The 14189-nt window shown below is 45.1% G+C and overlaps 1 protein-coding gene across 3 annotated transcripts in view; it reads left to right on the top strand.

Moving 5' to 3' along the window:
• The window catches only part of KCNK10 (potassium two pore domain channel subfamily K member 10), a 146251-nt gene that overhangs the window by 61901 nt on the left and 70161 nt on the right, over positions 1–14189 (top strand). For all 3 annotated transcript variants that reach the window (XM_054666210.2, XM_001136938.7, XM_016926536.4), the window contains exon 2: positions 1440–1789. In XM_054666210.2, the coding sequence (XP_054522185.1) occupies positions 1440–1789 (350 nt within the window). The remainder of the gene's footprint in view (positions 1–1439; positions 1790–14189) is intronic.

Genomic DNA, 14189 nt, shown 5'->3' with positions numbered 1-14189 from the left:
TAGGGAAAGGCCCAAGGGATGAAATACAGTGACGAGGCAGAATGAATGGGAGATGTGGGCAGTGGTAAAAGAAAGCCACCTTAGGCAAGGCTCACCTTCTCGGCATCAACAGGAGCAAGGGGGAAAGTGAATGCAGCGTCTTTAGGGAAAGGTTAGCAAGAACATAATGCCCAGGTTGCTGATTCTAACATATAGATCTTTCAATCAAGATTCCAGACAATTTTGCGTTTGTGTAAATCTGAGGGAAATTTAACGTGGAGTGATTTTATTGGATTGGATAATATGCCATAAAAGACTGACGTTCAGCTCGGTTTCCAAAGACAGAAACTGAATTCCGAGGGCCTAGGAGGAGAGGCAGATGTTTACAAACTTAGATTCTTCTAAGCCATCACTTCTACAGCCAGGTGTTTTGAACAGGCAGTGACATAGCCTGCTCTTTGACTTTTCCAACAGTGATTGAGCAGTTTAACTCCCTGCTGGAGTGGGACTGTTTACCCCACTTAGGTAATTAGGTTTATCATCTACTAATACCTTCTTCACACAACAGCCAGCCTGCACCATGACAGAGACTATAATAAGAGTTGGAATAATAAAGGGAGAACAAAACTGAAGTGCAGTGGCTGTTCGTTGTTGCACAAGACATTTCTGTGATGCATGATAGCATTGCGTGTGCGTCACAACCCCAAACTTCCTGCCATCGCAGAAAAGCCTCCAGCTGAACCTATTTATTTCCAAAGTAATGAAATTGCCCTACAGAGAACAGGGACCTTAGAGAATTCTATGTGCTTCGAAAACCAGGAAACAGTTTTTTTCCAATGACGTCTTATTGGAAAACAATAGAAGAAAAATTCTATTACTAGTAGATCAGGAGTGGTTATGCCTAAGTCACATCTTCTATTAAGATATAACAAGCTCATCCTTTTTCCTTTGTTTTGTGACAAGAGGACTTTTTAAGTCTCTAGACGTTCATCTCTTCTCTGCTGTTGGTATCACCAGCCCTTGGTGCTTGGATAGAGTAGTTGGTTATCCCTCTCCTATTTACTTCCTCTCCAAGTTCAACAACATGTTTGTTTTTAAATCTGGTGATTTGTTGTATTCCTTACACATTGTTTCAACAAGGAAGCTAAGGGAGGAGGTGAATTATAAATGGCAGAGAGATAGCTTTCAATTTGGACCCTCGTAGAAAAACGTAAGTATTTCAAACTCAGTTTATACTTTATTTTTTTTTTAAACTGGGACTCCTGGTGCTTATTTTTTAGAACTCAAATGGGTACCTAGCAACTGATCAAATTCCCTAACTGCAGGCTTGGTGAACCAGCGTTTCATCCTCACATTTGAAAGCTGGCTCAAAGAAGACATCTGTGCTTTGTTTCTGACACGTTTTGTATTTATTTATAAACAAACTCTCTTCTTCTTTGTCCCCCACCCTGACTCCTCAGTGGCCGTTCCCGCAGCAGCACCGGTGTGCCAGCCCAAGAGCGCCACTAACGGGCAACCCCTGGCTCCGGCTCCGACTCCAACTCCGCGCCTGTCCATTTCCTCCCGAGCCACAGTGGTAGCCAGGATGGAAGGCACCTCCCAGGGGGGCTTGCAGACCGTCATGAAGTGGAAGACGGTGATTGCCATCTTTGTGGTTGTGGTGGTCTACCTTGTCACTGGCGGTCTTGTCTTCCGGGCATTGGAGCAGCCCTTTGAGAGCAGCCAGAAGAATACCATCGCCTTGGAGAAGGCGGAATTCCTGCGGGATCATGTCTGTGTGAGCCCCCAGGAGCTGGAGACATTGATCCAGGTGAGCAGGGAGTGAGTCCATCTTAGGCCAGCTGGTGGGGTGGATGGCAGTGTTGGTTTTATCTTTCTGGGTCTCTAGTCTTGCCTTCAGTTGAGAGGCTCTTGGTGGTCAGGGAAGTTCTCTCCAGGGAGGTGACATGTGAGCTGAGACCTCCAAGAAGCGATAGTGAGGCATGTGACAGTGTGGGGGAAGGAGGGTCCATGTTCTGCATCTGGTTTTGGATGAGTGGTCAGAGGCGGCAGCAGGCCAATGGACTTTGGATTTTCAAGTTCAAGTCCACCTATGTGTGCTGATTAACTCCTTGATTCTGAACTCTGTGGAATGCTGGGATAGAACCCGAAGAAGGAAAGAATTTTAAATATGCAGATTTAGAATAAGCAGGGATATATTAACCTGTCCAAGATCCATGAGGATGAGGTAGAGAAGAGGCCACCAGGTGTGTGGGTGAAGAGGCTGTCAGTGGCCTGAGACAGCTGTTATAGTGGATTTATGGGGATGAAATAATATGGATCACAGTAGTAGTAATCATCAGGTTTGCTGTTTTTGAATACTTACTGTGTATCAGGCACTGTACTAAGGCCTTTACATACCCTGGATATTAAGGAAAAAAGATTCTTAGGAAAATGGAAGCAGAGAACTTGAACTGCAGCCTAAAGAAGCAAGGCAACACTTCTGGGCGACGGATGTGGACTTGGCAGGGGTGGACTGTGGCGGTGAGGAGCTATAGGAAAGCCAGAGAGTCATCTGTGGGGCTGCGGTGCGAGGGACTGGATCAGGAGGGTTGTGAAGTCTGGGAAGCCAGAGAGAAAAGCAGTTCCCACGAGGAAGAAAGGGAAATGGTGGAGAGCCCTGTTGGAGGGCTTCACCTTGGACGTGAAGGAGGAAGGCTGCCTCTGAGGCTGAAGTTCCACTTTCTATCCCAGACACCCTCCTGAACTACAAAGAGTGGGTTTTGGTGGAAGGCGGTGACATTTATGGAGGTGAGGGAGAGTCTCATCTTTCTGGGGGCTCTAAAGTTTGGAAGGTGGAGGGATGGAAAAGACAGCTTTTACAATTCCTTCTGGCTCTGGAAGATGCACATTAAATTCTAATGGCTGCAACAATCCAAGATAGTGTAGGATTTACCAGTCTGCGCTGTTTCCTTATTTATTTATTTCTTACCATACCAATAGAGTAGGGGAATTCTGATGCTGCTTATGATCTGGCACCTTCACAGCAATCATATTCTTGTCAGTTAGTTTTAATAATGACTTGACTCTTAAATAAATAGAAATACAAATTCTTCCCTTCCTGGGAGTAAATATGATTTCATAGCTATGCCCTATAATTCTTCTCAAAAAAATAAAATGTTAAAAATCCAAGGGCAGCATTTCATATAAGTGTTTCATAGGAAGTCAGTTCTCCAAATGGCTTTGTCTTTTTTTTTTTTCCTTTTTCTTTTTTGAGACAGGGTCTCATTCTGTCACTTAGGCTGGAGTGCAGTGGTGTGATCATGGCTCATTGCAGGTTCAACTTCCTGATCGAGGTCTCAGCTGATCCTTCTGCCTCAGTCTCCCGAGTAGCTGGGACTACAGGCATGTGCCACCATGCCTGGCTACTTTTTGCATTTTTTTGTAGAGACAGGTTTTCACCATGTTGCCCAGGCTGGTCTTGAATTCCTAGGCTCAAGCAATCAACCCGCCTTGGCCTCCTAAAGTGCTGGGATTACAGGTGTGAGTCACCACGCCCATCCCTTTTCTTCTTTCGTGGGAAAATGCTACCACATTTGTGGTGATGAGATTTTTGTACTAATCAGTGCCAGATTTAAAGCCTAGCATGCTATAAAGAATGGAAGAAACAATTCTGGAGTAGTTTTAAGTAGGAGTATAATTACATTTATACACATTGTTGTGATATGAGGTAGGATCCTTTTTAATTAGTTGTAAGACACATCATAATAACCTGATAGGCGTTCTGAAGTGAATCTAGTATCGTGTTTGAATTTTCCTTCATTAGGCAGTAAGATCTTGAAGAAAAGGAATGCATTGTGTTACCTTTTCCTCCACATGTGACCTATGCTTTGCTTTGCCTCTAATTATTGCCCATTAGATAAATGTTTTTAGAGCAAGATATCAAAGCAAATTGTAGAACACTGGTGATGTCACAAGCTATCTGAGCTCATCCATGCATTTGTTGATTCATTCAGCATTTCCGTATTGCCCATTCTTTAACCCTTATCTTTATGAGAGAGCTCAGAGACCTGAATGAAGGACAGGGTCAGAGAGCGTGGAGGTCCTTATTCTGATGCTGCCATTAAGACTGGTGTCCTGTTTTGACCTCAAAGATTTCTCTGTGAAATGAGATATGTGTGTGTATGTGTGCGTTTGTGTGAACGTGTTTGCACATACACACGTGTGTGCATTTAAGATAATTTTATAACAATTTAAAAAGCTGCTCTTTATTAGGCATCTGTTATGAGCTGGGCATCATATACCCATTATTTCATTTAATCTTATCAACAACACTCTAAGTTCATATCATGATTCCCATTTTACAGGTGAGGAAACATCAGTTTCCTTAAAGAGGTGAGTAACTTTCCAACCACCAAAGTGGTAGAGCTGGTAGTCAGCGCAAGGTTGGACTGACTGTACACTCTCTCATCCAAATAGTCTACAGGCCCTTTAAGTAGATCTTGGTTTATAATAAGCTCCAGTCTCTTTTAAACTTGTGCTTTATGTTGAATGCTGTATTAGTCCATTCTCACTATAAAGAACTATCTGAGACTAAGCAATTTATAAAGAAAAGAGGTTTAATTGATTCACAGTTCCGCAGGCTGTGCAGGAAGCATGGCTTGGGAGGCTTCAGGAAACTTACAATCATGGCAGAAGACGAAGGGGAGGCAGGCCTGTCCTATATGGCTGGAGCAGGAGGAAGAGAGAGCAAAGGGAGGGATGCTACACACTTTTAAACAACCATATCTTGGCCTGGCGCGGTGGCTCACACCTGTAATCCCAGCACTTTGGGAGGCCAAGGTGGGTGGATGACCTGAGATCAGGAGTTCGAGACCAACCTGGCCAACATGGTGAAACCCCATCTCTACCTAAAATACAAAAATTAGCCAGGTGTGGTGGTGTGCACCTGTGGTCCCAGCTACTAGGGAGGCTGAGGCAGAAGAATTGCTTGAACCTGGGAGGCAGAGGTTGCAGTGAGCCAAGATCATGCCACTGCACTCCAGCATAGGCATCAGAGCATGACTCTCTCAAAACAAAAACAAAAACAAAAAGCCAAACAAACAGATTTCATGAGAACTCACTCACTATCACAAGAACAGCAAGAGGGAAATCTGCCCCCACCATGCCCCTTCTCCTACACTGGGGATTACAATTCAACATGAGATTTGGGCAGGGACATAAATCCAAACCATATCAGACACTTTCCAGAATTTTAGCAGTCAAAAAGCATTAGATGGCCAGGTGTGGTGGTTCATGCTGGTAATCCCAGCAGCTTGGGGGGCCAAGGCGGATGGATTGCTTGAGCCCAGCAGTTCGAGACCAGTCTGGACAACATGGCAAAACCCTTTTGTACAAAAAATTACAAAAATTAGATGGGTGTGGTGGCACACGCCTGAAGTCCCAGCTACTTGGGAGGCTGAGGTGGGAGGATCACCTGAGCCCGGGAAGTCAAGGCTGCAGTGAGCCATGATTGTGCCACAGTACTCCAGCCTGGGAAACAGAGTGAGACCTTGTCTCAATAAGTAAATCATTAGAGTTCCTGGCTGCCTAACAGGAAGCATTTCTGTTTCTTCTCCCTATGCACATTGAGCATCAGTCCTGGACCTGGGATGCTTTTAGATCTCCATCTACTATGACTTACAGATTCATCCTTGTGTTTATCTACAGTCTTTCTCACAATATAAGTTAAGCAGGTTTAACTGCTGAATCTGTGTCAAATCATTGCACCAAATCATTACATTTTGCCCTTCAGTTCACTGATACCTTCACAAGGATGAAAGTGTCCGCTCTTACAGACCAGGGAGCTTTCTCACACTTTATGCCTCTGAGCAGCACTGTATGTAGCGATCACAAGAAACACAGTATTTAAAAATAGTCTGTTTTCACATCTGGAAGGGTTTTCAGTGTGCTGTGTTTTAAGTTGGAAAGATAGTACTATTGTATCTCACCCAAGTCTGAAAGGAGTGACTGGAGAGTAGAAAGTAGATGGAAAGTATTTATTTCATCATGTCTCTTGGCTGGATTGAGTGGACCCCTCATAAAGCCAAGCTGGAATGTGTGCTTCATATTATTAATAACCAAAATAGAGTATCCAGAGAAGCATGATGCCCTCAAAATGCCTGGATAGCCTAGAAGAGCCGTAGCTCTTACAGCCATCATGGGGAGGGATTTTCCAACAAGTAAGACCACTTCATGGGGTACTGTGGGACTCCAGAGGAGAGTAATGGGCCACTATCCCTAAAGGTGAAGAAAGATGGGTTGCTGTTATGAAGGGGACATTCTCATCCATTCATTTAGTCATTCATTCATCTATCCATCCATCCACTTGTTCTCAGAATTGCTGCTGAACTCCTGCATGTATCAGGTAACATGCCAGGTGTTGGGGAGAGAAAGAAGAAGACGCGGCCGGGTTCGGTGGCTCACGCCTGTAATCCCACCACTGTGGGAGGCCGAGTCAAGTGGATCACGATGTCAGGAGTTTGAAACCAGCCTGACCAACATGGTGAAACCCTGTCTCTACTAAAAATACAAAAATTAGCTGGGCGTGGTGGCAGGTGCCTGTAATCCCAGCCACTCAGGAGGCTGAGGCAGGAGAATCGCTTGAACCTGGGAGGCAGAGGTTACAGTGAGCTGAGATGGTGCCATTGCACTCCAGCCTGGGCAAGAGAATGAGACTCCGTCTCGAAAAAAAAAAAAAAAAAAAGACACACCATAAGCAAGTTACTCACCTCTTGTTTCTTCATCAATAGAATGTGGCCTCAGGGTGCTGAGAGGATTAAATGCAGTAATTCATGAGAAAGGCTTTGAACTGTGCTTGGCACACGGTAAATGCTCACAAAAGGATTATTATTGCTGCTTCTACTGCTGCTACTGTTCTTAATATTATTCAGGGAGCTCAGATTTTCAAGCAGTGGTTCTTAATGGGATGGGGTGGGGTCACCGGGGAGGGGATGGTTGCCTCTAGGGGGCATTTGGCAATGTCTGGAGACATTTTTGGTTGTTACAGCTGGGGAGGTGCTATAGACATCTAGTGGGTAGAGGCCAGGGTTGCTGCTAGACATCCTACAATGCACAGCATAGACCCCCCCTCCCACAAAGAATTATCCAGTTCAACATGCTGATAGGTTGAGAAACACTGGAGGAAGAGGCATGTAAGCCAATAATTACAATCTGTTGGAATAGAGCTATCTGAAAGACGTCCAAAAAATGGAGCCCTAGTGAGGCAAATAGAGCTCAGAGAATATTTTGTGGTTATTTATCTCCTTCAGTCCCCACAGCTGTTCTATGAGGATAATCTTTGGTGCCCACATACAGATGAGGAAATGAGGCAGCAGGAGCTGAAATGATGGCTTAAGTTCACCTGGTTAGAAATGGAGGATCCAGGGTTTACTGCCAGGCAGTCTGACCACATATCCCAGGCTCTGAACCACCATGCACTGGAACAGAAACACGATATCTGGGAGGGATTCATTGGGTAGGCCATGGTTGGAGGGTATCCCAATGGCTGGCATGTGGCCCATGGGAAAATGCTAACAAGTTTGTGGTGACAAGAATGTTATACTAATCAGTTCCAGATTTGAGGCATTGAAAGTGATCAGAATGGCTTGAACTGAGAAGTATGAGAGTACGTGGAAATGAGACTGGGAAGGGGGTCGTGGGAGCTGGGCTGAGAAGGTGCTTAGAGGACCTTTATGTTGTGGAATGTCGAGTCACTGAAAGCTTTAAGCGAGGCTTGGAAGATGGAAATTGGCTGCTGAAAAAACCTTTTAGCAATGAGGAAGTTGGGTTGGAGGAAGGAGAAACGGGAAGAAGGAAGACCAGTTAGAATGTTGCAACATCACAGGTGAGGGATGCTGAGAGATAGAGAAAAGGCTATATTTAAGAAAGTTGACAGAGAAAACTTGAAAATTACTCAAACCTGACTCAGCAAAGATTTCTGCTATGTGCTGCATATCCCTGCATGGCCTGTAGCCCCCAAGACTCTGGGGTTAATCTCCCCATGTTAAATCCTATACCACTTAATGAGCTGAGTGAATTGGGCAAATATCATGTTGCCCCTGGCCTCACTGCTCTTCTGTGAAATGGAGATTGCGATCACGGTGTCTGCCTGTTAGACACTATGGTGGTCTGAGGATTAAACAGAAGAAGCTCAGTAACTTTGAGCTCTTGTTATTGCTGCTGCTTATTTGTTAGGGAAGGAAGAAAAAAAGAAACCAGAAAACTCCTAACTGATGCGCATTGTGGAGTTCTGCTGAGGGAAAAGAGAAGAAGGTGTCTGAAATGCCTCTTGGGCTTCAAACCCTGGATTTTCTCATAGACAAATTTTATTTCTACTGTTCAAGTGCAGAGTGCCCATCACAGAAGTCGCTCCCAGAGTGCTAGGCTGGGCTGCTCACACCATGATGCTCTGTCTTTGTGGCTTGAGCTCAGGGAATCAGCACAGCAAGTTGCCATTCCATTGAGAGGGTTTACTGTGGGCATCTAGAATGTCATCTTTATCCTTCGTCTTACTGGAGACTGTCAGTCTCACATTTATTAAGTAGACACTAGGGCCGGCTCCACTGATCTCTCTCCCCCCTGCTTCTCTGGTTTGAGGCAGAGTTTCAGAGAACCTGAGGGACCCAGTGGGCTCAGGCGGCCTCAAAGCAGCAGGTCACCTGACCAGTGGAGTGACCACAGATTCCGAGGTGTGACCGAGTGAAAGGGCTTATATCCCCAATGCCTGACTGCAGTTAAACCCTAATGAGGTGTGTGGATCTTCTAGAGGAAGGGCCAGGCCCCTTTAATAAGGACCCTTCTGAACAAAGAGACAAGACGCTAATCCGAATTCCACTAGGACCAAGTTTGATGTCCTAGGGCAAGCCGCTTAACCCGAGCTGGGGCTCAGCAGTTCAGCTCATAGAGTACACAAAAGATGCATCCATCTCTAGAATCTTACCCCTGAGATGTGAGGGAGTGTGCAGACGATTGTAAATGGGTAACTTCCTGCAGAGCTGGTGTAATAATAAAATATAGCTACCACTTACTGATTGTTTACTTTCCTCTAGACTCTGTTCTAAGTGCTTGAATCCTCTAGCTCATTTAACTCTTGCAAGAAGCCTACAAAGTAGGTACTTTTTTTATTCCTTTTTTTTAAAACAGGGTCTTGCTCTCTTACCCACACTGGATTGCAGTGGTGCAATCATGGTTCACTGTAGCCTGGAACTCCTAGGCTCAAGCAATCCTCCTGCCTCAGCCTCCTCAGAACGTTTCTGGGGGTAGGTTGGTCCAATCCCCTCAGAGTGAGCAGGTTATCTCACTCCCTGGAAGGCTGGCTTCTTCCCTGCCTCTCTTCGGTCCTTGCCTCCAGCAAGTTACTGAAGTCCTCAGAGGCCTCTCCACCGTGAAATGGACACTGTCTGTTCGTGGGGCTACAGGTGGATACCACCAGACCCAGCTAATTTTTATTTATTTATTTATTTTTAGTAGAGACAGGGTCTCACTGTGTTGCTCGTGCTGGTCTGAAACTCCTGGCCTCAAGCAATCCTCCCACCTCAGCCTCCCAAAGTGCTGATATTACAGGTTTGAGGCACCATGCCCAGTCTGAAGTAGGTTCAATCATCATCATCTCATTTTATGGATGAGCAAATAAATCCCAAGAAGTTAAATAACTTGTCCAAGTCCAGACAGCCAATAAGTGATTAAACTTGGATTTGAGCCCTGGGAAGCCAGACTCCAGAGCCCACACAACTGAACCCTTGTGCCATACTGCTTACTTGCATCAATGGTGAGTATCCCCTCACTAACATGTAGACCTCTTCATAAAGCTTTTACTCCAAGGAAAAGGCTGGAGGGAGAAGGAAACGTGATTCAAGAAAACTGGGCTGTCTGGCATGGTGCTATAGCACTCCACGTGGGGAATATTGTGTTTTCAAAGAAAGGGTGTGTTAGAAGGGGAATGATCACGGATATTATATCAGATAGACTTGGTCCCTCAACACCACTAAACCTAAGGCTCCTCCTCATATTAAAGGGATCACAGTCCTCATTAGGATGATTGTGGGGAGTGAGTGAACCTAGCAGAGTGCCTGGCATGTCACTGGCATCAGGAAATGCTATTTCCTTCTCCCACCCGTCTTTCTTCTCTCAAGCGAACTGAGTAGACAAAGCTAATTATACCTGGAGTACTTGCATTTCTTTGGCAGTAGAATAAAGTAAATTAAATGTATTTTTGAAGTTGAGGTTTCCGTGAACTTGATTTGGCGGTCACTGTGTCCCAAGAAAGGCTTTATCTTTGACGTCCTCACATGCCGCAATTGCTTATCTCCCTGTTCCCAGTGCAATTGTCTTAGAAGCTTCTATACTGACTAGTCTTGGAGAAAGCCGTAAAACATTCCTCTTTTGTGATGCTCAAAGAATAAAATCTTGAGGAGACTTCGCTGACTGACGGGGAAGTGAAGAATGAATGCTTCAGTCTGCAGGGATGATCATTGGCAGCAGTCTTTTTTCAGGTTATGAATTCTGATGTTTCCCAGATGTTTGAAGATTTTGAGTGTCTTCAGGGGAGCTCGAGTGGTCCCATGGCTGCCATTTCTTCTGGTCATAGCCTCGCTGAAGGGAATAGCATTTCACGGGAGTGGGTTTAGGGTTGGATGAGGCACCCATCAGGAAGGACATGGGATTTTTCATTCTAAGTGCCTTGCCATAAAGCAAACGACAGGGGTCTATTCCTCTCTCTCTGGAGAATATTTCTGGGGGCAGGTTGGTCTAATCCCCTCAGAGTGAGCAGGTTATCTCACTCCCTGGTAGGCTGCCTTCTTCCTTGGCTCACTTCAGTCCTTGCCTCCAGCAAGAGGGGTCTCTCCAGTGCAAAATGGTCACTGTCTGTTCATGATAGTTTTTCTGTCTGAAGAAAGTCCCGGGGCCTTCATCTGCGTGGCTGGGGCTAGGTCTGGAACTGCCTGGAGCATGAGCCTTTTGGGGGGCCTCTTCCCACCTGCTTTGTCTCTCTGTCTCTCTCCCCCCCACCCTGACTGGTCCAGTGACTCTTTATGTTGGTGAACAGAAACTTTACCATTGGTTTTCACTTTATGACGTCTATGGGATTCCCCTCTCTGCCCCCAAGATGGCGTCTCACTCTGTTGCCCAGACTGGAGTGCAATGGTGAGATCTTAGCTCACTGCAACCTCTGCCTCTTGGATTCAAGTGATTCTCCTGCCTCAGCCTCCCAAGTAGCAGGGATTACAGGCTACTTCACCACCCCAGCTAATTTTTGTATTTTTAGTAGAGACAGGGTGTCACCAGGTTGGCCAGGCTGGTCTCAAACTCCTGACCTCAGGTGATCTGCCCACCTCAGCCTCCCGAAGTTTTGGGATTACAGGTGTGAGCCACTGTGCCGGCTAAGGATTTTTTTTTTTAATCCTTTCCAAATAGAGTTTCAGATACTTTGCTCAGTACTGTGTTTGATGAGTATTATTTGGCAAGATTTATTATTTTTTCATTAAAAAATTAAAAATGACCTATAATAATTGTATGTATTTATGAGGTACCTCGTGATGTTTCCATACCTACAATGTATGATGATCAGATCAGGGAAATTAGCATATTCATCATCTCAAACATTTATCATTTCTTTGTGTTGGGAACGTTCAATATCCTCCTTTTAGCTATTTGAAACTATATACTAGATTATTGTTAACTGTAGTCCATCCTGCAGTGGTATAGAACACTAGAATTTATTCCTGTTATCTTGCTGTAATTATGTCCCCTTTAACAAATCCTTCCCTATCCCCTGCTCCCCTGACTCTTTCCAGTTAGCATTATTTATTAGGCACTGATTCTGTGCTGGCTGGGTGCTAGAGAGTTTACATATATTACTTAGCTTCATTTGCCTCTCTCCATTGCACCAAGAGGTGGCCACTGTTGCTGCCCCATTTTACAGAGGGTAAAGTTCTTGCATCTAGCTAGTGACCAAAGCAGGACTTGAGTCTAGCTAGATCTCTCTGACTCCAGAGGCCACACTCTCTTAATCGTACTCTCCTTGGCTTGACACGGTGGGCTTAGAGAGTACATAATTGGATCAAGACAAATTCCTCCTGACGAAGGGAAAACCCACTCAAACAACATGATGAACAGGCTCCTTTGTGACAGTTAGTGCTTGCCTTCTAACGCAGAGCTCTCTCTCCTGTCCTCTCCCTGTATTTGTAACCTTTCTGACATACAGAGAGCCTCCATGACAAGGCTGGGGTGCCAGATTGTTGGCCTCTGGCTTACTGACTCATTTTATTGGCTGTGCGCATTGGGCCTGACTCTACCATGCTTTAGTGGAGAAGGATTTAGTCTAAGATGTGGGCAGCGGCATATGAGGAGTGGGTATTGTGCTGTGGTCCTGGGTATGAACCTTTGATGTCATGGCAACCAAAGCTGCTATTCTGCAGATGAGAGGACTAGATATTATGAACTGCCAAACTGTTCTCTCCATAACCAAGGAGATGTTGGTAATCTCCTTGGTAATTTGCATGACCCATAAACATTTCCCAAGGCCGTGGCTCTGCCCTTCTGCCAAGACCCGAATCACTCACTTGCTCACTCACTTACTCATTTGCTCACTCACTCATTCATTCTTTCATTCAACAAACTTGTTGATTGCCTACTGTGCTAGATGCTGGGATGTAATGGTGAATAAAAGACAGACATGATCCCTGCCTTCTTGGAGCTTATAACTAGGATGACCAAATGTCCCAGGTTTTGTGGTTCTGGAGTAATTGTTAATAGTGCCCCTTTCTCTCTCAAAAGTGTCCTGGGGCTGGGCGTGGTGGCTCATGTCTATAATCTCAGCACTTTGGGAGGCTGAGGCAGGCGGATCACTTGGGCTCAGGAGTTTGAGACCAGCCTGGGCAACATGGCAAAACCCCATCTATATTAAAAAAAAAGTGTCTTGGTTTGAAATATAAAATATATAGTGACCCTACTTATAGACAGTGGGAGAGCCAAACCTTATGCATGTTATTACACAAATAATTGTAACTAAAAGCCAGATGAAAGTTGCAAAGGAGAGGGAGCTAGAGCTATGGGACACCCAAAGAGGAGAACTGATTTAGTAGGACAAAGATTCCAGGCAGAGAGGGCTGAGTCAAGGCCCTGGATGGGAGGAAGCAACATGCCATGGCTGAGGACTTGAGAGAAGTGAGCAAATGTGGCCAAAGGGCATTTAGCAAAGGGAACTTAGAAAGCAATTTGGCTGGAGACAGGCAGGAGCCAAACCACGCAGGGGCTGATTCTGAATTTTATCTTAAGAGCACTGTGAAGCTTACAGTTATGTTTTCAGTAGCAGAGTGATATAATCTGGTCAATCAGTACATTGCCATTTTGGTTCTTTGTATAAACCCAAAGGGTTTTAAGTTATTTGTTCATTAATTCAATAATTAAACATTTATGGAGTGGCAACTGTGGCACTCTGCTAAGTGTTTTGCTCTGGACTTCTGAACTCAATTGTCCTCAGTGGTGCCAAAACTCAACTCTTGGGGGAAGCCTTTATGGGCCCTTTATGTTGGGTCGTGTCCTGCTTGGCCCCATTTGCCCCCCATTTGCTAGACTCTCTTGGATGACCTTTACTTTTCTCTGTCCTCTTTCCATGACTGTGAGCTCTTTGAAGTTGAATCTATGTCTTTTATCAATATATCCCTTCTGCCTGACACAGTGGCTGGCCAATAGAAAATGCTAAAGGCTTGAGGAATGAAGGAATGGTGCTTTTTGTGTCTGTTCTTTTTTTTTTTTTTTTTTTTTGAGACAGAGTCTTGCTCTGTCTCCCAGGCTGGAGTGCCTTGGCATGATCTCAGCTCACTGCAACCTCCACCTCCTGGGTTCAAGCGATTCTTCTGCCTCGGCCTCCCTAGTAGCTGGGACTACAGGTGTGCACCACCACGCCCAGCTAATTTTTGTATTTTTAGTAGAGACGGGGTTTCATCATATTGGCCAGGCTGGTCTTGAACTCTTGACCTTGTGATCTGCCCACCTCGGCCTCCCAAAGTGCTGGGATTACAGGCATGAGCCACTGTGCCCAGCCTTTGTATCTGTTTGAAGACCAAGAGCCCTTCATTTAGAACTTTCACAGAAGGAAAGCAAAACATTCTTTTGTTTCTGTTTTACAAGTCTTTTCTTTTTGGTCTGGTTGTCAATAGTACTTCTCTGGATCCGCCTCCTGTATTCAA

The sequence above is a fragment of the Pan troglodytes genome, chromosome 15 (assembly GCF_028858775.2).
Source record: "Pan troglodytes isolate AG18354 chromosome 15, NHGRI_mPanTro3-v2.0_pri, whole genome shotgun sequence".
In the NCBI taxonomy this organism is placed as follows: Eukaryota; Metazoa; Chordata; class Mammalia; order Primates; family Hominidae; genus Pan; species Pan troglodytes.
The sequence above is the reverse complement of the archived record's forward strand: the minus strand, read 5'-3'. Positions and strand labels throughout refer to the sequence as shown.